The following is a 24,086-nucleotide window of genomic DNA, read 5'->3' as shown; positions in this document are numbered from 1 at the left end:
ACAGAATGCAGTGAGTCTGTAGATGCCTGTAGTGGCTCTCAGCAGGCGGTGATTTCACCCTCCAGGGGACATTGGCAATGTCTGAAGCCACTTTTTTGTTTGTTTGTTTTGCGGTATGCGGGCCTCTCACTGTTGTGGCCTCTCCCGTTGCGGAGCACAGACTCTGGACGCGCAGGCTCAGCGGCCATGGCTCACGGGCCCAGCCGCTCCGCAGCACGTGGGATCTTCCCGGATCGGGACACGAACCTGTGTCCCCTGCATCGGCAGGCAGACTCTCAACCACTGCGCCACCAGGGAAGCCCTGAAGCCACTTTTGATTGCCACCTTGAGGAGAGTACTACTGGCATCTAGCGGGTGGAGGCCGGGGATGCTGCTCAACATCCCACAAGGCACACAGGACAGCTCCCTCAACACAGGATTACCCAGCCCCAAATTTCAGTGGGGCTGAGGCTGAGAAACCCTGGATTAGGGGTGTCAGCAGCCTGGTCTGGAAGGGAGGGGTTGACTCCAGTTGTGGGCTCAAGAATGGCTCCCTGAAGAGAAGTGGTCTTGGTGGTGGCAGGCACGTGGTGACTGAGTTAGCTGGGAGAGACTGGGGGGAAGGCATGTCGGGCAGAGAACAGCATGAGCAAAGGTACTAAGACATCTTTTTTTTTTTTTTTTTTCGGTATGCGGGCCTCTCACTGTTGTGGCCTCTCCCGTTGCGGAGCACAGGCTCCGGACGCGCAGGCTCAGCGGCTGTGGCTCACGGGGCCCAGCCGCTCCGCGGCACGTGGGATCCTCCCGGACCGGGGCACGAACCCATGTCCCCTGCATCGGCAGGCGGACTCTCAACCACTGCGCCACCAGGGAAGCCCCTGAGACATCTTTGATGGGGAGATGGGTGATAGTGTGGACAGTGAGATGGCAGGTGTGGTCCAAGGAGCATGAAGTTTGGGGTCAGATGGACTTGGGTTGAGTCCTGGCTCCACCCCTCGCTAGCTGTGTGGCCTCAGCCTTGTCATTAGCCTAAACCTCAGTTTCATCATCTGTAAAATGGGAGTAAGAAGTGAGGTTATGTAGGTACAGCCTCCTATATCCCCACTCCTCTGTTTGCACTCTGTGTCCCAGCCGTTCTGATATCCTGGCAGTTTGCTCAATGCTTCCTGCTCTCCCTCCTTTCTGGGCCCTCCTTGTACATTTTGCTCTGCCTGGAGGGATGCTCATATTCCAGGTGGAGGGATGACACCATAGGAGTTTATAAACTGGGACATCCCTCAAGCTCCATGCGTGTTGCTGGCAGAGTGATCTTTCCAAAACACTAGTCTGAACATATCAGTGCCCAGTGTGTGTGTGTGTGTGTGTGTGTGTCCGTGCACACACACACACAAATTTGAAGGCCAAGAGAATGGTGGGAAATTCCCAGGCCTTTACTTCAACTCCCTTCCCCATCACTTTTCTGGGCTTCAGGTGCCTGGGGGAAGGCCAGTGGGGACTCACCAGGCTTGAAGAGGGTGGGATTCTCTCTTGGTTAAAATCTCTGCTTCCTTCTCAAGTTAGAAGCCTGGTTACTCTACAACTTAGGGTTGAGGTATAGAGGCCAGGATCCCACGGAGGCTACTGCCAGAGAGGCTGTGGGCAAGCCACCTAGCTTCTGTGAGCCTTCGTTTCCCCCTTTGTAGAACAGTATTTACAGGGTGTGGGTACATGGGATACTCCCCGCAAAGCTCTTAGGTCAGAACCTGGCTGAGTATTTCTTAGCTGCTTTATAAAAATCGACCTCTTGGTGAATACCCTCTGTAAGCCAGGTATTGCGGGAGGCCCTGACAACTGGTCTTGACTTACAGGATTGCTTGGTTTAGGATTTGTGGATTTGACTGATTGGGGAAATGCAATTTTTAGGAGCAATTCCATTTCTAGAAAGTTATCTGAAACAGGCAGAAAGATTTAGCTCTAGATAGGTTCACAGTAGCGACTTATAAAGTGAAAAACTGGAAATAGACTAATGTCCACCTCTAGGATATTGGTTAGGTAGGTGATGAGACAAATAGAATCTTAACGCAGTCATTCAAGAGGAAGCAGAGGGATATTTGTTGATATGGAAAGATGTTTATTATTAAGTGAAAGTAATATACAAAACAATATTTGTGTATAAAAATATATATACACATGTATATATTTTAAAACCTGAATGCTAATACACCAATAGTGGGTAGATATCTCTGAGTGATTTTTACAATTCTTTTCTTATTCTAGATTTCCTTTTCTAAATTTTCTACAATGAATGTTCATTCCTTTTGTGAAAAATATAGTAATATATCTTATTAACTTAAATTATTTTGTTATTAAAATATAGTAATATATCTTATTAACTTTTAAATTATTGTTATTAAAATATAATAAATAAAAATAGTAATAAAAGAAAGGGCAATTTTACTAGCTGTTCCTGTCCCTCTTTACAGCCTTATCTCTCGACTCGATTCTTGATAACTCCCAATAAACATAGGCTCACCATTGCTACAATCCATTTCAGTATTTGCACGTTGTTAGCCTCAGAGAACCGTACTAGGCAAGGCTATATAAAGATGAATACTCACATTCTCCAGATGATTTGCGTGCACGCCAAATTTTGAGGTGCTTGGAAACAGGGAGTTCTGTACCTCCATCCATTTCTTTTTTCTCTTTTCATTCATTTCATCCATTCCTAGCTTGCGGGTCGGTTATTTACTTTACGTACGCCTGCGCACTCCTGGGGTGGGAGTGGGGCCCCTCTGCCCGGCGGCCCCGCCTCCCAACGCCGACCACTGGCCGGCTCCGCCAGCGCGCCCCTGATTGGTGGCTGCGGACCGGGTCTCGCCGCTCATAAAGGTTGGCGGGAAAGAGGAGGCGGGGCAGAATGGCGGCGGCGCCCACTGCCTCTTCGCCCGGCAGGTGCCCCACGGCTGTGAGGCTGCCGCGGTCGCCGCCGCTCAAGGTTCTGGCGGAGCAGCTGCGGCGCGACGCGGAGGGCTGCCCGGGCGCGTGGCGGCTGTCGCGGGAGGCGGCGGGCCGCGGGCCGCTGGAGCTGACGGCCGTATGGATGCAGGGCACGGTGCTGGCGGCGGGCGGCGGCGAGGCGCGGCTGCGGGACCCGAGCGGGGCCTTCTCGGTTTGCGGCCTGGAGCGGGTGCCGCGCGGGCGGCCCTGCCTCGTCCCAGGTAACAGCCGGAGTCGACACCGCGGCTGACCCTGGGTTTGTACCGCCCGAGGGCGGGGCCTGGCCGTCCCACCTCCCGGTGTTTGCGGTGCTGGTCCCCCGCCTCGATACCCTTTCTTCCCTCCCCTCCCCAGCCAAGCGCCACCCAAGCAGTTCTGATTATAAGCATCTCCTGCAGCCCATTCAAAAAATAGTTTCCGAGGACTCCACCAGCCCTCCCAGCTGGAGTCTCCGGGGGAGGGACCCCCAGCATGTGTATTTGTTAACAGAGTCCCTTCCCCACGGGTGACTTTTTTTCTCCCTATCAAGTGTTGGAAAATATCATAGTGGGGAACTTGGTTCACCCCTAACGACTCTACTCAAATGTACCTTCCTTTGGGAAGCGCTCCCCGGTTCCCAGGAATGAGGAGCCCTGCTGTACCCCTCCTTCGTGGGACTGTCTTAGGCTGTAGTTCACTACTGCTTGCTTTTAAACCAGTGGTGCGCAAATTTGAGCATGCATCAGACTCACCCTGAGGGCTTGTTAAAACTGACGGCTGGGGGCTTCCCTGGTGGCGCAGTGGTTGAGAGTCCGCCTGCCGATGCAGGGGACACGAGCTCGTGCCCCGGTCCGGGAAGATCCCACATACCGCGGAGCGGCTGGGCCCGTGAGCCATGGCCGCTGACCTGCGCGTCCGGAGCCTGTGCTCCGCAATGGGAGAGGCCACAACAGTGAGAGGCCCGCATACAGCAAAAAAAAAAAAAAAAAAAAAAAAAAAACTGACGGCTGGGCACCGCCCTCAGAGTTTGAGTCTGTTGGTCTGGGCGGGTTGAGAATTTGCATTTCTAACCAGCTTCCAGGTGCTGCTGGGGCGCGTGGCCTAGTGGCCACACTTTGAGAACCACTGGGCCAGACTATGGCAGGGCGGGCTCTGTCTTTCTGACAACCATTCTCAGTATTAGGTTGAACTTTTTCTGGCCCTGGCCCTTTCTGGCTGAGCTCCCAGGAGCACTTTTCTTAACCTTTCTGGACCTCTTACCAAAGGGACCAATAATTCCTGCCTGTTGTGTGGATTCAATACATTTAAAAAATGTCCTTAACACAGCTCCTAGGCCATAGTGACCATTGTTTTTTTTACTAGGCAGTGCTCCTGCACGCTTCTCACCCAACCCTGGCGCCATCCTTCAGCCTCCCTCTCTGTCTGCCCTCCATTGCAATGTTAGTCGAGCACAAGACCGGCAAACTACAGGCTGCCGCCTATTTTTGCATGGCCCATGAGCTAAAAATGTTTTCAAATGGTTAAAAAAAAACAGAAGAAGATTTCATGACATGGGAAAAGTATCAATATATGAAATTCAAATATCCGTGTCTATAAGTAAAGTTTTATTGGAGCACCGTCATTTAGGTATTGTCTAGGGCTGTTTTCCCATTACAGCTACAGATCTGAATAGTTGCAACAGAGACGTGATGGCCTCAAAGCCTGAAATATTTAGTATCTGGCCCTTTACAGAAAAAGTTTGCCACCCTTGGCGTAGCATGTAGCACGAGCTGTTTGGTGTGCTGGTCCCCAGGCAATGCTCTTTGAAGGCAAGCTGGGGCTGTCTCCCATGTCTGGCCCCAGCCCTGGCATAAGGTTGGCACCAGTAGGTACCTGAGTGGGCATTGCACGTTGGTGAACCCATCTGACTTACCTACTGGCCTGTGTGCCTGGGCCGTACCATTTCCTCTTGCTAATTAATACCAGGGCTTGATTGACAAGTCTGACACTGGCTTCAGGTAGGGAGCCTGAGGAGTAAGCAGGCCACTGAAACGCAAAGTGATGTCGTGGGCGCAGAAGAGGGACAACTGATCCAGGCCTGTATGGTCGGGGTGAAGGCCTGATAGAAGGGAGGGGCGTGATGGGGAAGGAGAAGGAGAGACAGTGGAGAGAGACTCTGGCTGGGGGAGAGAGTGTGGGTAGAATGAACCAGACTAGTAACCAGGTGGTCTGTTCTCAGGAGGAAAGAGCTCAGGCCTTTGAGTTCACCCGTATAGTTGTGTTATACGCCTTGGTGTATGTAGGTTTTGAGTATGTGGATTCTGTGTTTACCTCACCTGTTGGGACTCTCTGTGGGCTTGTTCTTCCTTTCCAGGGTCTTCAGTCATTTTCTGAGGGCTCCATCTCCACCAGCTTTTTAGGCCCATTCAGAGGGTATGACAAGTGTATTTTCAGAATGAGCCTCCGTCGCTGAGGAACCCCACGTTACTTGCTCAGGTAGAATGTAGGGATGGGTTCAGGGAAACCTAAGTACGCCGTGCCAGGAGCTGATAGACCAGAGGGTAAGGTGTCAGCTTGCCTGGCTTCCTTCAGTCAGAGCCCCAGGCCCGAGTACAAACCCAGTCCTGATGTTGGAAGCAGTGTGATTAAAGCAGCCTCGCAGGGGCACTCAGTGGGGGCTGGCGACGTGCCTGCCCTTCCTGCTGTGTTTGGGGTTTTTTACACAGTTGAGTTTTGTGTGGTTAAGACTGGCCGTTGGGCTTCCCTGGTGGCGCAGTGGTTGAGACTCCGCCTGCCAATGCAGGGGACGTGGGTTCGTGCCCCGGTCCGGGAAGATCCCACATGCCACGGAGCGGCTGGGACCGTGAGCCATGGCCACTGAGCCTGCGCGTCCGGAGCCTGTGCTCCGCAACGGGAGAGGCCACAACAATGAGAGGCCCGTGTACCGCAAAAAAAAAAAAAAAAAAAGACTGGCCGTTTTTGCTTTCAAGGAGAGCCACTTCCCCAAGGGAATGGGAATAGCGTCGTGGTTAATATGTCACTAGATCCTTGTGATGGCAGCCTGCCCTCTTGTTGATTTGCTTGTGTATGCCCAGCTGGCGGCAGGAGGTGGCAGGCATTGGTCCCAGGCAGTTGCAATAACAGTGGCATGGGGGTGCCACCACCTGCCCAGCTCTTTTGGCAACATAAAGGGAAAATTGGATTTGCTTTGGGGCTGTCAGGGGTTGTCTTTGCAGAAGGGGGACCAGTCCTGTGCAGAGACCAGTCACAGGCTCTGGCATGGAGCAAGGAACAGGGAGAAGAGAAAAGCTCGGGTTTTCAGGCCCCGCCTTAGAGCAGTCTGTCTAATTACAACTCTTCCTCTGATGTGAGAGACTCTTCCACTCTTTGGGCGTGATAGCTTTATGCAGTGTGCTGTGATTTTGTTTTAGCATTTTATTTTATTTTTTTAAATATTTATTTATTTATTTGCTTGTGTGGTGTCTTAGTTGCGGCTCACTGGCTCCTTAGTTGGGGCACGTGAACTCTTAGTTGTGTTATGCATGTGGGATCTAGTTCCCTGACCAGGGATCGAACCCGGGTCCCCTGTACTGGAAGTGCGGAGTCCTATCCACTGCGCCACCAGGGAAGTCCCTGTTTTAGCATTTTAAAACCAGAAACCAAAGAAGATACAAATGTCATTCTCCAGGTTAAATGCGGAATTTGTTGGCAATATATGTATTTTGACCACTAGCTGCCTTGGCACTTTGGTATCTACTCTCTACTTTTTTTTTGTCTCCAGTTTGCCTCCCTGATAAATTTAAGCCCTCTCAAAGACTTAAGGTGTCTGTTTTGTTTTTATCTTCTCTATCAATGTGAACTTTACCACTTTTCTTCTTCTAGGAAAGTATGTGATGGTGATGGGAGTGGTTCAGGCCTGCAACCCGGAGCCATGCCTGCAAGCTGTGAAGATGACAGATCTTTCTGATAATCCCCTCCATGAAAGCATGTGGGAGCTGGAAGTGGAAGATTTACACAGGAATATTCCTTAGAGGATGTTGGAACCGTCGATAAAAACAACCGAAATTCAGAAACAACTTAGATTCTTATACCGTATGGATTTCATGGACATCACTCAATATGTATTTCTCAGAAGTTTATCAGAGAGCTTTGTTTCGAGGAGTCTGGATGTAGGATTTCTAAATGCTGGGACACTCCAGTGAACTCAGCCCCTGCTGCCCCTTGCTATGACTGTTTGCTGATGAAAAGCAGATGTTTTGTTCTCTTTCTCTTTTTCCTCTCCTTTTTTTTTTTTTTTTTTTTTGCTTTATGTGTGTTAATTCTCTCTCTCTAAAGCACACAGAAATCTCATGTTGCGTTTTCCAAGTTTTACAAGTGATGATACTTTTTCCATTACCACTGCAACCCTACTTTACGAGGCAGAATTTGAACCTCAGTCATTGTCAGAAGAGAGTAAAGTGTGTGGTTATGGGCAGGAAAAGAGGCTGCATAAAAATGGAATGACCTCATGGCTCGGCAGTCTTCTCCATCAACAGCTCCGTATCCAGTTTGCAAGTCAAACGGCATTTAACGGCATTTTCTAACTGCAGGCACTGGGGCCTCTCAAAGACACAGCCCTCTTTCTGCTTCAGACACCACTCAGCCCTAAATGTGTAAGGTCCATTCCCTGCAGATGTGGACGATGATGTCTGCCCTTCTTCCTTCACTTAGGGCTGTTGAAACACTTTCAGAATTTCTTGTTGAAACTAAAAATCAAGACTAAGAACAACTTCCAGGCATGAACTAAACTTCTGCCTCGTAACTTTTGGTGAGACACTGCGAGGAGGCAGCCTCCTGGTTAGAGTCTTTACGTTGTTTTTGGTAGGGAATGTCCTTCTGTTGTGATTGTGTTCCGTGTTGGGTGGCAGCTCTTCACTTCTTACACAACCTTCACTTTACCTTAGACTGTAAATATCAAGGGGGTCAGGTTATGTTCCTCATTGCTATGGAGTTTTGCTGGATTATTTATCTCTACCACTAGTAAATTGTTTTCTATGCCATAGTTTTTAAAATAGATTTTATTTTTTAGGCGGCTTAGATTTCTAGAAAAACAAAAAAGAGCACAACCTATAGAGATGACCTTTACATGCCCTCCCTCAGTTTCCCCCGTTATTAACATCTTGCACTGGTGTGGTACCTTTGTTAAAATCAATGAGCCAGCATTGATACGTTATTATTAATTAAAGTCCATTGTTTACTTAGGGGTCATGCTTTGTGACGTACAATAGGCATAATATCACATATCCACTGTTACGGTATCATACAGAATAGTTTTGTTGCCCTAAAAGTCCTCTGTGCTCCACCTAATCATCCTTCCCTCTGCCGTAACCCCTGGCAACCACTGATTTTTCTACTGTCTCCATAGTTTGCCTTTTCCAGGATGTTATATAGTTGGAATCACACAGTCTATAGCCTTTTCAGACCAGCTTCCTTCAGTTAGCAATATGCATTTAAGGTTCCTCCATGTAGTTTTGTAGCTTGATAGCTCATTTCTTTTTATCCTAATCCTCCACTGGATAGATGTACCATAGTTTGTTTATCCATTCACTTATTGAAGGACATGTACTTGATTCCAGTTTTTGGCAATTATTAATAGGGCTGTTGTAAACATTCATGTGCAGATTTTGTGTGGACATAGGTTTTCAACATACCAGGGTAAATGCCTGGGAGCGCGATTGTTGGTTACACGGTCAGCCTATGTCTAGCCTTGTAAGAAACGGCCAGATTGTCTGTCTCAGACTGCCATAACTAAACACCATAGAGCTAGGGCTTAAAAACATCCGACATTTACTTTTCAAAGTTCTGGAGGCCAAAGTCAAGGTGCTGCTTCCTGTTTCACAGGTGGCTGTCCTCTCACTTTGTCCTCACATGGTACCAGGGGGGCAAGGTTGCTCCCTGGGGTCTCCTGTAAGGGCACTGATCCCATTCACCTCCCAAAAGCCCCACCTCTATACCATTACACTGGGGGCTAGGTTTCAACATATGAATTTGGGTTAGGGAGAATACAGATTCAGTCTCTAGCACGTTGGAGGGGACATATTCAATCTGTAGCACTATCTTCCAGTGTGGCGGTACCATTTTGCTTTCCCATCAGCAGTGTATGGAGTTCTTGTTCTACAGCCTCACCAACATTTGATGTTGTCAGTGTTTTGGATGTGCCATAATTTTAAACTCTAGCATTTTCTTTTAAAGGTGGGGAAATTGGAAAGTGTGCACTGTTTTTTTGTTTGTTTTTATAATTTATTTATTTTTGGCTGCGTTGGGTCTTTGTTGCTGCATGTGGGCTTTCTCTAATTGCAGCGAGCAGGGTCTACTCTTCGTTGCAGTGCACAGACTTCTCGTTGCAGTGGCTTCTCGTTGCGGAGCACAGGCTCTAGGCGCACGGGCTCAGTAGTTGTGGCTCGTGGGCTCAAGAGAGTAGGCTCAGTAGTTGTGGCACACGAACTTAGTTGCTCCGCGGCATGTGGGATCTTCCCGGACCAGGGCTCGAACCCATGTCCCCTGCATTGGCAGGCGGATTCTTAACCACTGCGCCACCAGGGAAGCCCCCAAGCCCTTCATTTGTCTTAAACTTGCTGTGTGACTGTGAGCAAGTTACCTACCTTCTCTGTGCTTTAGTTTCCTTACCTATAAAATGTAGATTATACCGAGCTCACAGCACTGTTGCGAAGGTGTGTGTAAATCACTTTTACATGTGTCTGGCACATGGTAGGCCCCAAATGATTGTTGCTAGGAAGAGCAGTAAGTTCCTACTCACATCCATTAGTTGCCTCTTAAAAAATTTATACATTTTTATTTATTTTTATTATTATTTTTTTCTTGTTTTTGGCCACGCCACACGGCTTGCGGGATCTTAGTTCCCCGATCAGGGATTGAACCTAGGCCCTCGGCAGCGAAAGTGTGGAGTCCTAACCACTGGACTGCCAGGGAATTCCCTATATACTTTTTTTTTTTTTTTTTTATAAATTTATTTATTCATTTATTTTTATTTTTGGCTGTGTTGGGTCTTTGTTTCTGTGCGAGGGCTTTCTCTAGTTGTGGCAAGCGGGGGCCACTCTTCATTGCGGTGTGCGGGCCTCTCACTGTCGCGGCCTCTCGCTGCGGAGCACAGGCTCCAGACGCGCAGAGCTCAGTATTTGTAGCTCACGGGCCCAGCTGCTCCGTGGCACGTGGGATCTTCCCAGACCAGGGCTTGAACCCGTGTCCCCTGCATTGGCAGGCAGACTCTCAACCACTGCGCCACCAGGGAAGCCCCCCTATATACTTTTAGAATAACTTTAGATCCACAGAAAAATTGCAAAGACAATACAAAGAGTTCCCATACACCTGCACCCTGTTTCCTTTATTATTAACATCTTACATGAATATGACACATTGGTTACAATTAGTGAACCAGCACTGAGATGTTATTAACCAAACTCTATCCTTTATTCAGATTCCCTTAGTGTTTTTCCTAATGTCTTTTTTCTGTCCCAGGATCCCATCCAGGACACCCTATGACATGGAGTCATCTTGTCTCCTTAGGCTCCTTCTGGCTGGGACGGTTGACCAGTTGCTTTTGATTACATTGACATTTAATTTTGATGTAGTCCATGGCCTCTCTATTATAGGATTCTTAGGTCAACACTTTATTCCGAAACTAGTATGGGTTTCCCAATAGTAGCCCCTGAGCTGGGTGTGTGGTAGCCTCCCGAAGACCTTAAAACCGAAGTCGACCCTACTGAGGTTCCCTTATGTGACGCGGGCTCTTCTGCTAGAAGACTGACCCAGGCTGCTGAGAACCATATCCTGCCCGCTTTGTCCTCACCTAACTTCTGGTAACAAATGCCTGATTGAAAACTGCTGATTGGGCCGATATCGTCGCCTGGGCAGTGAACAACCTCAGGAGTGTGGGAGGTGGGAAAACGAGGGTGTCCCATGTTTTTCCGACAGTCCGCACAGACTGCTGACGGCTCCCGGTGGCTCCGAGCTGGCAGTGTGCCATCTCAGCATGTTAGCTGTTAGCTGAGCTGTTGCGGTTTCCCTGAATATTAAGAACTCTCACTGTTTCGGCTAGCGTTTCCTCCTTGACATCACAAATGAAAATGCATCTCGGGCGGGGGTTTTAGTTTTCTGATGCCAAATCAAAGCTGGTTTATCAGCAAGCTCCCCTCACCAGACAAGGGCAGACTGTGTGCTCTGGCTGCAAAGCTTCCCTTTTGAAATTGGCTCTTTTCTAAGAACTGAAAATAAGCACCCTGGGCTGTGACTTCACTTTTCTTGGAACTGCTTTACATTATAAGAAAAAAAAAACAAAAAACCCTCATTTAGCTAGTTTTGGATCACTGAGTTCCCTAATTCTTTCTGTTGCATATTCTTGTAAAGCTGAAGTTTTACCGCAAAATTCTTATGCATCAGGTGAAGCAGGAAGGAGAAGGAATGACCACATGAAAAAGTCGACTGTTTTGTCTCCTGGCCTGTTGTGTGTGATTTAATGGTGAGAAGGCAAAGAACCTGGAGAACACACCGCAGACAGAATCATCTTCGAACCCCAGGAATCCAGCTGTGACTGCGCGGCCCTGAAATCCGTTGGGCCACCAAATGGGCTAGGCTGGTGTTACTAAACCTCAGGCCATGGTCCAGATTCACTGAGCAGCTGCCTGTGTGTCAGGATGAGGGGAAAACACACATCCTCGGCCATAGTGACCTACATTTAGCAGACATCGTGGAGCCTGTGCAAAGGATGACTTTCAGGGGCCCCTGCCTGCTGAGGATGAGGGAGAGAGAGGCTTAGCCACACCTGAGCAGTCTTGGTCCTGCTCTTGCCTGACCTTGGGCTTTTTTTTTTTTTTTTTTTTTTTGCGGTCCGCGGGCCTCTCACTGTTGCAGCCTCTCCCGTTGCGGAGCACAGGCTCCGGACGCGCAGGCTCAGCGGCCATGGCTTCACAGGCCCAGCCGCTCCGCGGCATGTGGGATCTTCCCGGACCGGGACACGAACCCCTGTCCCCTGCATCGGCAGGCAGACTCTCAACAACTGCGCCACCAGGGAAGCCCTCACCTTGGGCTTGGAGGTCAGTCTGTGAAGTGGATGGTACATGGTAGGGTCATGGGAACTGGATTAGATGCCCCTTCCCAGTGCGGTTTGTAGACAGGCACATAAATTGTTCTGAAATGTCTGTTAGTATCTCTGTCCCTGTCGGAGGGGCCTCTGGTGATGTGATTGTATCTTATTTATCTGTCTCCGTACATGCATAGCACACACGGCAGTCAGTAAATGTTCCGTGAATGGCTGGTTTTTAGGTAGGAAGGCAGAGGAAACACATGGAAAAGCACCGTGTTCTTTTTTTTTTTTTTTTTTAAGCACCGTGTTCTTGAATTTACACTCAACACTCCAGAGTTCCCAAATGCCAGGAGCCCCCTGACAGGCCATCTAAGAGGGCCTTTTGAATCAGTCTTCTTTGGTAGTTTATAATTGGCCTGAGGGTGCATGCCAGAATGTTTGAGAGCCCTCTGAAGTACAAATAGGGAAGACTTGGTAAAAAACATAAAAGGAAAAGGAGAGAGACAGCTGAGTCAAAATAAAAGATTCATGTGGTTTGGGCAGAATCTGAAATTATAGTCCTATGAGAATCATGGAACATCTCTTGATAAAGAATGCAAATTCAACCAAGGGTTGCAAGCCAGGGACTGGGCTAGGAGCTTTCCCCTGTGTTACTTCATTCTGTGTCAGTGCCCCTGGGAGATGCTTTCCCCCTCCTCTGGGAAAAGTGCCACCAAGGAAGTGGAGCCCTTTGCCCAAGGACATCTGGCTAGCGGGCTATGGCAGAGATGGGTCTCAGGCCAGTTGGTGTCCCTCGCCATGGGAGAAGTGGCCAGGGCCTTCATTCTGAGAAACTCCTCAGACCCTCTGGGAACGTTAGGTCTTTACTCTTGGGTGCTAGCACCCTCTGCTGGTCTGTCCCGGGCAGAGCTGCCCCGTTCCATCAGAAACGGGCTGACAGCCAGTGACCTGAATGAAAAGCCACAGAAGGAAGCAAAGGAACAAATGGGGCCACGAGCAGTTTCGAGGCTGTCCACCCCGGCAGTTTCGCCCATTATCGCCAAGCCCTAATGGGGTGGGTAGAGTTTGGCAACCAGATGGGTTCTGATGGTCCCACTTTTGAATCTCAGCCCTGCTGTTTAGTAACTGGGTGACCTTGGGTGAGTCACTTCACCTCTCTGAGCCTTATTTCTGTCATCTGTAGAAAAGGGATGATTTGGGGTCAGAGAGGTGAAGTAACTTGTCTACGTGGCTGTTATAGAATCCAGTCTTAGCAGGTGCTCAAAAATTTTTCACTTCACTGGCCTTTCTGTCACCAAGCACTTCCTGAGAAGTTCCAGGCTCAGTGACACGAAAAGTCACATGAACAAAAGACATGTGGTTGTCTCTCTGCCCTCCCACTCTGCCTCATCTCTCCTTCTTACCACCCAAGAAATTTCCCTACTTTTAAGGACTCCTGTGATTAGATTAGGCTCACCAGGGCAATCTCCCCATCTCCAATCACATCTGCAAAGTCCCCTTTGCCTTGAAAGGTAACGTATTTTTACAGGTTCCAGGGATTAGAACATGGACACTTTTGGGGCAGGGCATTCAGCCTACCCAGCCTGCCCTCTGCCCCACAAAGATGCACGTCCATCTCAAATGCAAAATACATTCACCTGGTCCCAAGTTCCCCGAAGATCTCATCCCATTTACAGCACAACTCAGTCCCACATCTCAGCCAAATCTCATTATCTAAATTATCTATGTCTGGTGGGGGGAGGGTCTGGACGTAATTCATCCTGAGAGCAGTTCCTTTCTATCTGTGAACCTGCGGATCCCAAGAAACAAGTTAATCTCCCAAAATACAATGGGTGGCAACCCAGAGGGGATGCAGTCTAGCTCTGTCCCTGATCCAAGGGGACCAGAGATGTGTTATGGGCCAGAAAAAGAAGAAGAAAGAAGAAACAATGAGGCTCTAGCACCTGAAAATAACAAAATACTAAGTAAGCTTCTCTTCCACCTGGGCAAGAAGGAAGAGGAGAGGAGTTTCTCTGAAGGGTCTGTTACACCTAATACTGTGTCCACTGAGGAAGAAGCAGAACCAGAACTTCTCATCAAACAGGTAGTGCCTGTTTTAAAACATCAGTCAGACTCAGGCCCTGCCCTGGGGTTTCAGGGTACAACTGCGCTGCCTCTGGTTGCAGACTTTCCCAGAGAACCGCCCAGCGTGGGCCTCTTGCACGGCAGCCTCAGGGCTGTCTAATGTGGCTGATTATCAGCCCCATTGGGCTGCTTTTAACCTCTTCTCTACCCACATCTTTATTTATCTATTTAATTGAAGTATAGTTGATTTACAATGTCGTGTTAACTTCTGCAGTTATACATATATATTCTTTTTCATATTCTTTTCCGTTAGGTTTATCACAGGATATTGAATATAGTTCCCTGTAGGACCTTGTTGTTTATCCATCCTATATGTAATAGTTTGCACCTGCTAATCCCAAACTCCCAATCCATCCCTCCCCCACCCCGCACTCCCCTTGGTAACCACAAGTTTGTCCTCTATGTCTGTGAGTCTATTTCTGTTTTGTGGATAAGTTCATTTGTGTCATATTTTAGATTCCACATATAAGTGATATCATATGGTATTTGTCTTTCTCTTTCTGACTTCATTTAGTGTGATAATCTCTAGGTCCATCCATGTTGCTGCAAGTGGAATTATTTCATTCTTTTTTTTTAAATTTTTATTTATTTTTGGCTGTGTTGGGTCTTTCTTGCTGCATGCAGGCTTTCTCTAGTTGCGGCGAGTGGGGCCTACTCTTTGTTGCAGTGCATGGGCTTCTCATTGCGGTGGCTTCTCTTGTTGCAGAGCATGGGCTCTAGGCGTGAGGGCTTCAGTAGTTGTGGCTCGTGGGCTCTAGAGTGCAGGCTTAGTAGTTGTGGCGCACGGGCTTAGTTGCTCCGCAGCATGTGGGATCTTCCCGGACCAGGGCTCGAACCCGTGTCCCCTGCACTGGCAGGCGGATTCTTAACCACTGCGCCACCAGGGAAGTCCTTTCATTCCTTTTTATGGTTGAGTATTATTCCATCGTATATATATACACCACATCTTCTTTCTCCATTCATCTGTGTATGAACATTTACGTTGCTTCCATGTCTTGGCTACTGTATTGTAAATAGTGCTGCTATGAATACTGGTCTGCCAACATCTTTAATTTGAATCCGCATGGGTGGGGCTCAGGAAAATATAAGCGTTAGAAAGCTCTCCAGGCAAGTCTTATAATCAACCAGGTGTAGCAGCTGCAGATCTACAGCTTCTTGGCTTGGAGGCACCTGGCAGAAGTCAGAGCTGCCCCCGCACTGGTGACTGCTGAGCGCTTTGCCTCCTCGGTTGGGGATCCTGCGTCCAGGGGAAATGGGCCTTGGCCAGAGGAAGGACAAATGAAGAACTCAGGAGCCCATAGGACCAGGACCGAGGGGGCCACTCACCCCCCAGCTTCCCTGAAGAGGAGGAGAAACAGAGGATGGAAAAAGCCAACAGGGAGGAACTGGGCCGGACCACCTACAAGCACTCTTGGACGTCCTGAGGCATCCTCGGTGCTGCTAATGATGTCGTAAGGTAGTGATATTCCGTTTCCTTTTTTTAAAAGTGAGCCCGTTTACAGGAAAATGTTAAGTGAACGGTAGTGGGGGGTGGTACGTGAACAACCCATGTTTGGACAGCCCGTGTGCTTTGACTTGATGCTGTCCACCATGGTAGCCACTGGCCTCAGGTAGCTACTGAGCACTTGACATGTGGCAGGTACCACTGATAGGGTTGCCAAATTTAGTAAATAAAAATACAGGATGGGCTTCCCGGGTGGCGCAGTGGTTGAGAGTCCGCCTGCCGATGCAGGGGACGCGGGTTCGTGCCCCAGTGCAGGAGGATCCCACATGCCGCGGAGCAGCTGGGCCCGTGAGCCATGGCCGCTGAGCCTGCGCGTCCGCAACGGGAGAGGCCACAGCAGTGAGAGGCCCGCGTACCGCAAAAAAACCCCAAAACAAAAAACAGGATGCCTCCCACTCCTTAAGCACGGGCGGTGTGTGGTAACTCCATTCCAGAGAGGACACCTTCGGGGTGGGGGGAGGAGGATAAGAGTAAACACAGTGGAGGAAACCTGACAAACACACCTCAACCAGGTGATCAAGGTCAGCATCAGCTGTGGTAGGTCATGTTGAAAGCATGTGCCCTTTGGGAATTCCCTAATGCTCCAGTGGTTAGGACTCCATGCTTCCACTGCAAGAGGCATGGGTTCAATCCCTGGTTGAGGAACTAAGATCCCGCATGCTGTGTTGTGTGGTCAAAAAAAAAAGGAAAGAAAGAAGGCATGTGCCCTTGGTCTGATGTGATGAGAACAGCACTTAACCTCTGTGATCGTCCTCCGCCAAACCCATAACCCCCGGTCTCCTCATGAGAAAACCATCAGACAAATCCCAGTTGAGGGACATTCTACTAAACATTCTGCAGAACTGTCAAGGTCATCAAAATAAGGAAAGCTTGAGAAATTGTCATGGCCAGGGCAAGCTGGACCGCTCTGGATCCACACTGAGCACTACCACATGTGGCTGTTTAAATCCGGGGGAGCCTAAGGAGGCGTGATGACTCAAAGTAACATGGGATCGTGGAACAGAAAAAGGACACTAGGAAAAAACTAAGGAGATCTGAATAGAGTATGCACTTTCATTAATAATAACATAGTAACATTGGTCCATTAATTGCAACAAATGTACCATATGAATGTAAGACAGTAGTAATGGGTACTGGGTGTGAGGTACTTGGGAACTCTGCTGTTGTCATGATTTTTCTATAGATCTAAAACTGTCCTGAAAAATGAATTAGTAAAAAAAAATAAGGCTGGCCAATTAAATTTGAATTTGAGAAACGAAAACTTCTTTTAGTATAAGTATGTCCCATGCAATATTTGGGACTTGGTTATACTAAAAAATTATCTATTTACCTAAAATTCAAATTTAACTGGGAGCCCTGTATTTTATCTGGCAGGCCAACTCACCAAACTGAATTTTTTTTTTTTTTTTTTTGCGGTACGCGGGCCTCTCACTGCTGTGGCCTCTCCTGTTGCGGAGCACAGGCTCCGGACGTGCAGGCTCAGCAGTCATGGCTCACGGGCCCAGCCGCTCCGCGGCACGTGGGATCTTCCCGGACCGGGGCACGAACCCGTGTCCCCCGCATCAGCAGGCGGACTCTCAACCACTGCGCCACCAGGGAAGCCCCTGACTTTTTAATTCTAGTTAATTTTCATGAATTTGAATTTAAACAGCCATTTGTGGCTAATGGCTACAGGTAGTCTTGGGTGGCACAGGTGTAGAGCTGTCTGGCTCACCCTGAGGTCAGCAGTTAAAGCAGGTGAGGCCCTGAGAGGCTCAAGACTTGCTCAGAATTTTCTAATTCCAAGGGCAGTCCTCTTCTCACTGCACTTACCTGGTTCCTGCAGAAAAGAATGGTGCTCTAAGGGCCTGTGGGAGCCCGAAGGGGCAGCGTGAGGCCTCGGAGGCCTGGAGAGGCATTGAGCATGCAGTCTTTGGAAGGTGTGACAGCCGGGACTGGTGCTCCAGACCATTGGTCAGGGACTGTAGTGCCTCCTAACAAATCGGCCCAAACTCAGCGGCTTCTCTGATGCGGCACTGTTGCATTTGCAGGACTGAGGTCCCCTTCCCTTGCTGACTGTAAGTTGGGGACTGCTCTTAGCTCCTGGGCCATCCTCATTCCTTGCCATGTATCCCTCTCCATCTTCAAGCCCCAAACAGTGTCAAATTCTTCTTGTGCTTCCAATCTGATTTCATTTGTCCTCTCAGCCCCAGTTTAAGGGGCTCATACGATAGGGTCAGGCCCATCTGTCTCAAGGTCAGCTGATTTGGGACTTACATTACATCTCTAAATTCCCTTCACAGACACACCTAGATTAGTGTTGGATTGAATGACTGGGGAGAAGATGTGTATACACCAAGGGTGGGACTCTTGGGAGGGGGCCTCTTAGAATTCTGTACATCACAAGGACCCACTGGATGCAGCAGCGTAAGGGGTCTAGCAGGTTCTAGAGACAGACAACATGGTTTCAACGCCCAGCTCCACTACCACTCAAAGTGTGTGTGGCCTGGGACGCACAGCCTCTTCAAGCCTGTTTCCTCATCTGCAAAATGGGAATCAGAATGACCTTGTTAGCTCACCGGGAGGCCTGTATCCGGCACTGATGCTCTGGCATTCCTGCTGTTCTCTTTCTGCTGCCAGAGCCGCCCTATCCATTGTCAGACCCACTTTGTAGACATGAGAATGGCGTTTCCCCTGCTTTCCCCACATTGCCTGACTTTCTTACACGGCTCTTTAAGGAGAATGAGCTCATGGCTTGGGACCTTGGTCTCCTCTCCTTGGCAGGCTGGACCAGACTTGACAGGGGGTAGAAATGTCAGCAGGGAAAATCTTTTTAAAAACGTATGCGCATAGCAAAATGTATATCCAAATCCAAAATAAAGGTAATTGCACGCATTGGACTGTGTTAATAGCCTGAGGTGGGGAATATTTGGTAGGTAGAGGTTAATTTCCATCTCCTCCCTCGTTGCACGGCTCACGGAAGATGGGACTTTTGGCGTTGGGATTCTGGTGTAGGCACTTTGACATGGTTTATTCCACGTTTAGTCCATGGTTATGGGCCTTTAGTACCAAGTCTGCCTGAAAACCTTGTGAACTTATTAATGCAGAAAGAAAGAATGAGGAATCGTGGATAATGCATAAGCGAGTGGCCAGTTTTGCAAAAGTTCCAATATGGGTGGTTTATAACTAATTGGAAAAACATGCCTCTTCTCGGTTGCCTTAATCCTTTTTGCAGTGCTCAGGCCTTACGTGTTCCCAGAAGGTTTAAGGGGGGCTAATAGGCTCCCAGGGTGGTCATTACGGTGAAGAAGGGGGCAAAGAGCTCATGCCTGCGTCTGAGAGTCCTACAGCTATTGCCAGCTCGGTCTAGGGGAGCAAAGACCTGGTGGGTCACCAGCCTTCCTGGCGAGGGCCAAGGGGTAGGTGTCAGGCATAGCAGAGAGTAGGGGTTGATTCTGGCTTTAAAGTTAGCCTTTGGAACTGAGAAATCTGGAGGCAGAATTTGGGACCCAGACAGGAAAAGGAAACTGTCAGCAGTCCTCCCTGAGCTGAGAAAGCCCTGAGCCTTTGATTGTAAGCACAGTGCTTGCCTCCTTCCATTCTTTTACGAAGTTCTTTTCAGAGATGCAGAAGTTGATGGTCCCACGGTCACTTCCTTGCTGGATTTCTCTGTAAGAGAATGTTCCCAGGGACAGATGGTCTGGCTGGGCCCTGCCCCACCAGTGTCCTTAAGAGGGAAGCCTCTGTCAGCAGAGTGAAACTCAGCCCTGGCTGACACCACCGCTCCTCTGGTCCAGGTGCTGTAGAAACAAATGGCCCACCTCAGGCCCCCAGGTCAGAGAGACTCAGCATGTCCCTGTCCCGGCTTTGCTGGCCTCTCTCAGTGCCTGGGCTTCATCTCTCACAGCCACTATGGCGTTGCTTATAAGATGGGAGAATGGGGCTTCCCTGGTGGTGCAGTGGTTGAGAGTCCGCCTGCCAATGCAGGGGACACAGGTTCGTGCCCCGGTCCGGGAAGATCCCACATGCCGCGGAGCAACTAGGCCCGTGAGCCATGGCCGCTGAGCCTGCGTGTCCGGAGCCTGTGCTCCTCAGCATGAGAGGCCACAACAGTGAGAGGCCCGCGTAGCGCAAAAAAAAAAAAAAAAAAAAAAAAAAAAGATGGGAGAATGACACCCTCCCTCCCCAGGGTGGTTTCAGGATGAAATGCAGCACATGCAGCTCCCTCCCCCATCCCTCCACCCCACCCCCTCCTAGCGTGTCTCTAGGAGGGGGCCGTGGACCAAAAGGTGACTCTGCTATTAGAGTTATAAGGGTTTGTGGTTTCCTCTCTGTCTTCACTTCCTTCCAGAAGAGGCTTTTCGGGAAAGGAAGGGCCTTTCAGATCCCGGCACGCAGCTGGGAATGGCTTGGAGCCCAGGGTGACTAAGCTGGGTTGTGGGTTTGATCCACCAGGGCCACTGAGGCACAGCTGGCCAACCGCTGGGTGCTACCAGCCATCCTGCAAACATCGCCTTTGTACACCCCTGAGAGGTGCTCCAACACAGATGAAGAGGATGGTCAGGTCTTGTGCTCAGGACATGCCACTTAGAGTAACACCATAAGGACAGACTTGGTCCTGTGCCTCCCAGGAATTTTTAGCACAGAACGCGTACAACAGGTCCTAGTCCTTTGGCACTGGCCCCTCTTGTTACTATTAATGCCACAGCTATGTGAAACAGACCTGCTTTTGCAGCGGTGGGCTGCCAATCTGAAAATAGTCTCGGGGTCGGTTACCAAGCTGTTTAAGGCTCCATTAGGAAGTGGCTCCGAGACAGTGATTCTAGAGCCAGGGATGGGTCTCCCTGTTGGGAGGGGTCCCATGGCTGGCCAGCCCCTTGTTTTATGGATACTCTGACCTGTTCCAGTCACCTGAGGACCTGCGTTAAACAGCTCTGAAGCAGGACCTGCCACCAAATTTGGTGGGCCCAGTATAAAATGAAAATGCAGGGCCCCTCATTCAAAAATTAAGATTCAAGGGACTTCCCTGGCGGTCCAGTGGTTAAGACTCTACACTTCCACTGCAGAGGGCATGGGTTCAATCCCTGGTTGGGGAACTAGGATCCTGCATGCCACACGGTACAGCCAAAAAAAAAAAAAAAAAATTAAGAATCAAGATGGTGACACAGAGCATGCAGGAAAGTGTGCGCGTCCTTCTGAGCACAGGGCCCTGGTTGTATACTCTGCTCACCTGTGAAGCCAGCCCTGGTCTGGAGAGAGAGCACAAGGCAGGCAGCTGGTCCACAGTACTCGGGTGACCACCCTACCCTTTGGGTGAGTGGACACGGCTCTTTTCTAGACTGTTGGTTGGGGAAGGCAGTGAGATGAGCAGAGCTGAGAGGTGGGCTGAGTGTGACATGCAGTGACAAAGAGGGGGCAGGGCTCCAGGCAGCGTCTTTTCTCTAGAACAGAAGGTCCCTGAGCGTGGACACCTGGTCTGATCATCTTTCCCAGGGTTCAAAGTAAAACCAGACAATGACGTGTTACAATTGTCCCTCCCCAAGTCAACATTTTCCAAGAGCACTTTTTTTCCTAATTTGTCCTATCTGTGATTTTGGATTATGCATCTTTTTTTTTTTACTGCTACTGGAGAAAACAGACCAAATTGATGAACTTCAAAAGCAAATCCATTACTGCCAGACCTTACTAACCATGGGCATGGAAGGATAAACTAAAACATGGTAAAAGCACTTACTCCTTGTTTCCTTGGCCTTTGGCCCTCAGCCCTGGACATTCCTGCTAATGCTTTGCCCATGGCCAACCTTTGTGAAAACCTCAACTTTTCTGTCTTAAGTGAGATTTCAAAATAAACTTAGATTGGCTGGAAAAGGACAGTTCACCTGGAGAGCAATTTGTATCTGAAGAGACTGGGTCAGAGGTTGCTAAGGAAACCATTGTTTGCAAAGTTTGGCATATATAAATTATTGGTGAAAAAGGAAAAACGAGTGCCACTTTATTCTTTCTTGCAGATGGTAAACAGGAAGGGAAGGCTGTTACTGGGTAAAGTGGGTCATGGAGTATGAGAGGCTCAGATCTAAGTGGGGCTGCAGGACTCCTCTCTCTTTACTTGGGACCCATTTCTATCTTACCTGCTGGGCTCCAAATTCAAAGGCAAACAAAGGCCTTTTATCTGATTGGGTGGGAGCACACAATAGATTCTCTGGGTGGGTGGATGGGGGGATGAAAGAAGTCTGCAGAAACTGAAAGAGATTTCTTTTTCTTTTCCTTCCTTCCTTCCTTTCTTTCGTATTTTTTTTTTTTGAGAATCCCTTGTTTTATTATGAAACCAAAATACCATTTGCAGCACTTTCCTTCTCCTACTAGTCTTTCTTAAAGAATCGAGGTATAATTCACATAATATACAATTCACCCCTTTAAAGTGTACAGTTCAGTGTTTTTAGTGTATTCGTAAGGTTGTGCGACCATCACCACTAATTCCAGAACATTTCCATCACCCCTGAAAGAAACTCTATACCCATCATCTCCCCACAGTCCTCCCATCCCCCTCATGCCCTGACAACCATGAATCTACTTTCTGTCCCTTTGGGTTTATCTGTTCTGGACATATCCTGTATACGGAATCATATAACGTGGCATTTTGTGTCTGGCTTCTGTTGACCTAAAACAATAAAACAGCCAATTATTTTACCAGTAAAATAGGTTTATTAGGGAACAGCAAAGAATTGCAATTCAGGACATGCAATCCATGGCGAGCCACAGGCAAGTATAGAGAACAAAAGAGGCAGGTTCTTGTATAGAGGAGAAAGGAGAGTTGGGAGGGGCTGTTATAAACAAAGAGTCCATTGGAGGAAACTGGGAGTTTGAAGTGTAGTGGCTTTTCACTCGCTGAATTGTGACAGTCTCTCATTGGCTGGGCAGTTGCTGGGTGAGGAGAAAATCTTCCTTCTGCTGGGGTAGTAAAGTAGTACTCTGGAGATGCAAGGTTGGGGTCTGGGGTTGACATCCAGTAGTGGGGCATGAGAACTCCCCCTTCAGGCCTCCTGACTCCATTTTTTTTTTTTTTTTTTTTTAAACTTTATTTTTATTTAAGTATCAAGTGTGCATTATATTCCTACTTCTTATACCCTACAGCATACCCAGCAACAGAAATTTCGTTTCCATTCATCACCATACTCTTTACCTCTTTTGCCCTCCCCCACTTCCCTTCTGCTAACTACCACTCTGTTCTCTCTGTCTCTGTGTTTGTTTTTGTTTGGTTTGGTTTGTTCATTCATTTTGTTGTTTGTTTGTTTGTTTGCGGTACGCGGGCCTCTCACTGCTGTGACCTCTCCCGTTGCGGAGGACAGGCTCCGGAGGCGCAGGCTCAGCGGCCATGGCTCACGGGCCCAGCCGCTCCGCGGCATGTGGGATCCTCTCGGACCGGGGCACGAACCCGTGTCCCCTGCACCGGCAGGCGGACTCTCAACTACTGCGCCACCAGGGAAGCCCCCTGACTCCATTTTAAATGAGGTTTCTGTTTTAATTTTCACACTTCTTTCACTTAGCATAATGTTTTCATGGCCCATCAATGTTATAGCATGTGTCAGTGCTTCATTCCTTTTTATGATTGAATTATATTCCATTGCATGGATAGACCATATTTTGTTTATCTATTCATCAGTCAATGGGCAGTTGGTTGTTTCTAGTTTTTGGAAAAAGGGACTCCTAACACCTAATGAAACAGGAATCTCAGAGCTGTGCCTGGCTCCTAGGAAACAGAAACATTTACTTGGAAGTTAGGGAACAGATAGTATAGTATTTGGTATTCCTCATTAAAAAAGCCCATTTCTCAGTTTTTAACCATTCCATCCAAAAGTACTGAAGGGTAACAGAATATGCCACCCCAAAATATGTTTCTTTGACAAAGGATTATTTTGAGCTGATTATTTTGAGAAATAGCAGATACATGAGAAGCTTTAAAAACAGAGCAGAAGTTACCCTTTTGTAAGGGAAATTTACATTTTTAAAGGAAATCTCTATTTGTAAGGGTGCCTCCCTCTCTTACCCTTGTTAACTATGCTTTTCCTGGTAACCTCCCCACAACTGACTTCTCCACATCTTTCGTCTTTAGCTGAGGATAGCATTTAAGCTGGTGGCTTAGGTCACCTGGGGTGTTAACTCATTTCCCCCCCCACCCCGAGTATCTCCCATGTTTACATGAGGTAGACATATTAATAAACTTCTATTCATTTTTCTGTTGTTAATCTTTTATTACAAAAGTCTCAGCCAAGAACTAGGAAGGATAGAGGGAAAATTATGTTTTCTCCCCTTCAGTTTCTGGTGACCCAGATGAGACCCACTGGGATGCCCTACTTGCTCTGGAGCCTGAAGATGGGATTCTGAGTAAACTGGCAGAAGCCAGTGGAGGATAAAAATTCTTGCCAGTCAGCTCTTCCAGATCTCTCTGTAGTGCCCAGTCGAGAGAGAAGGGTAAAATTTCTTATCCTT

At 48.5% G+C, this 24,086-nt stretch overlaps 1 protein-coding gene across 1 annotated transcript; it reads left to right on the top strand.

Annotated features, from left to right (window-relative positions):
• Window positions 1–2,875: 2,875 nt before the first annotated feature.
• On the top strand, window positions 2,876–6,944 carry RMI2 (RecQ mediated genome instability 2). The gene is made up of 2 exons (XM_065893618.1): window positions 2,876–3,176; window positions 6,796–6,944. The coding sequence occupies exons 1-2, from the start codon at window positions 2,876–2,878 to the stop codon at window positions 6,942–6,944; spliced, it is 450 nt and encodes a 149-aa protein (XP_065749690.1).
• The last annotated feature ends 17,142 nt before the right edge of the window (window positions 6,945–24,086 follow it).

The sequence above is a fragment of the Phocoena phocoena genome, chromosome 15 (genome assembly GCF_963924675.1).
Source record: "Phocoena phocoena chromosome 15, mPhoPho1.1, whole genome shotgun sequence".
Taxonomy (NCBI): Eukaryota; Metazoa; Chordata; class Mammalia; order Artiodactyla; family Phocoenidae; genus Phocoena; species Phocoena phocoena.
Note: the sequence above shows the minus strand (reverse complement) of the source record. Positions and strands in the feature narration are given on the sequence as shown.

Coding starts and splice junctions, on each gene's coding strand:
- RMI2 (XM_065893618.1), top strand. CDS start 2,876: ATGGCGGCGGCGCCCACTGCCTCTTCGCCCGGCAGGTGCCCCACGGCT. Junction 3,177..6,795: donor GCGGCCCTGCCTCGTCCCAG/GTAACAGCCGGA, acceptor TTCTTCTTCTAG/GAAAGTATGTGATGGTGATG.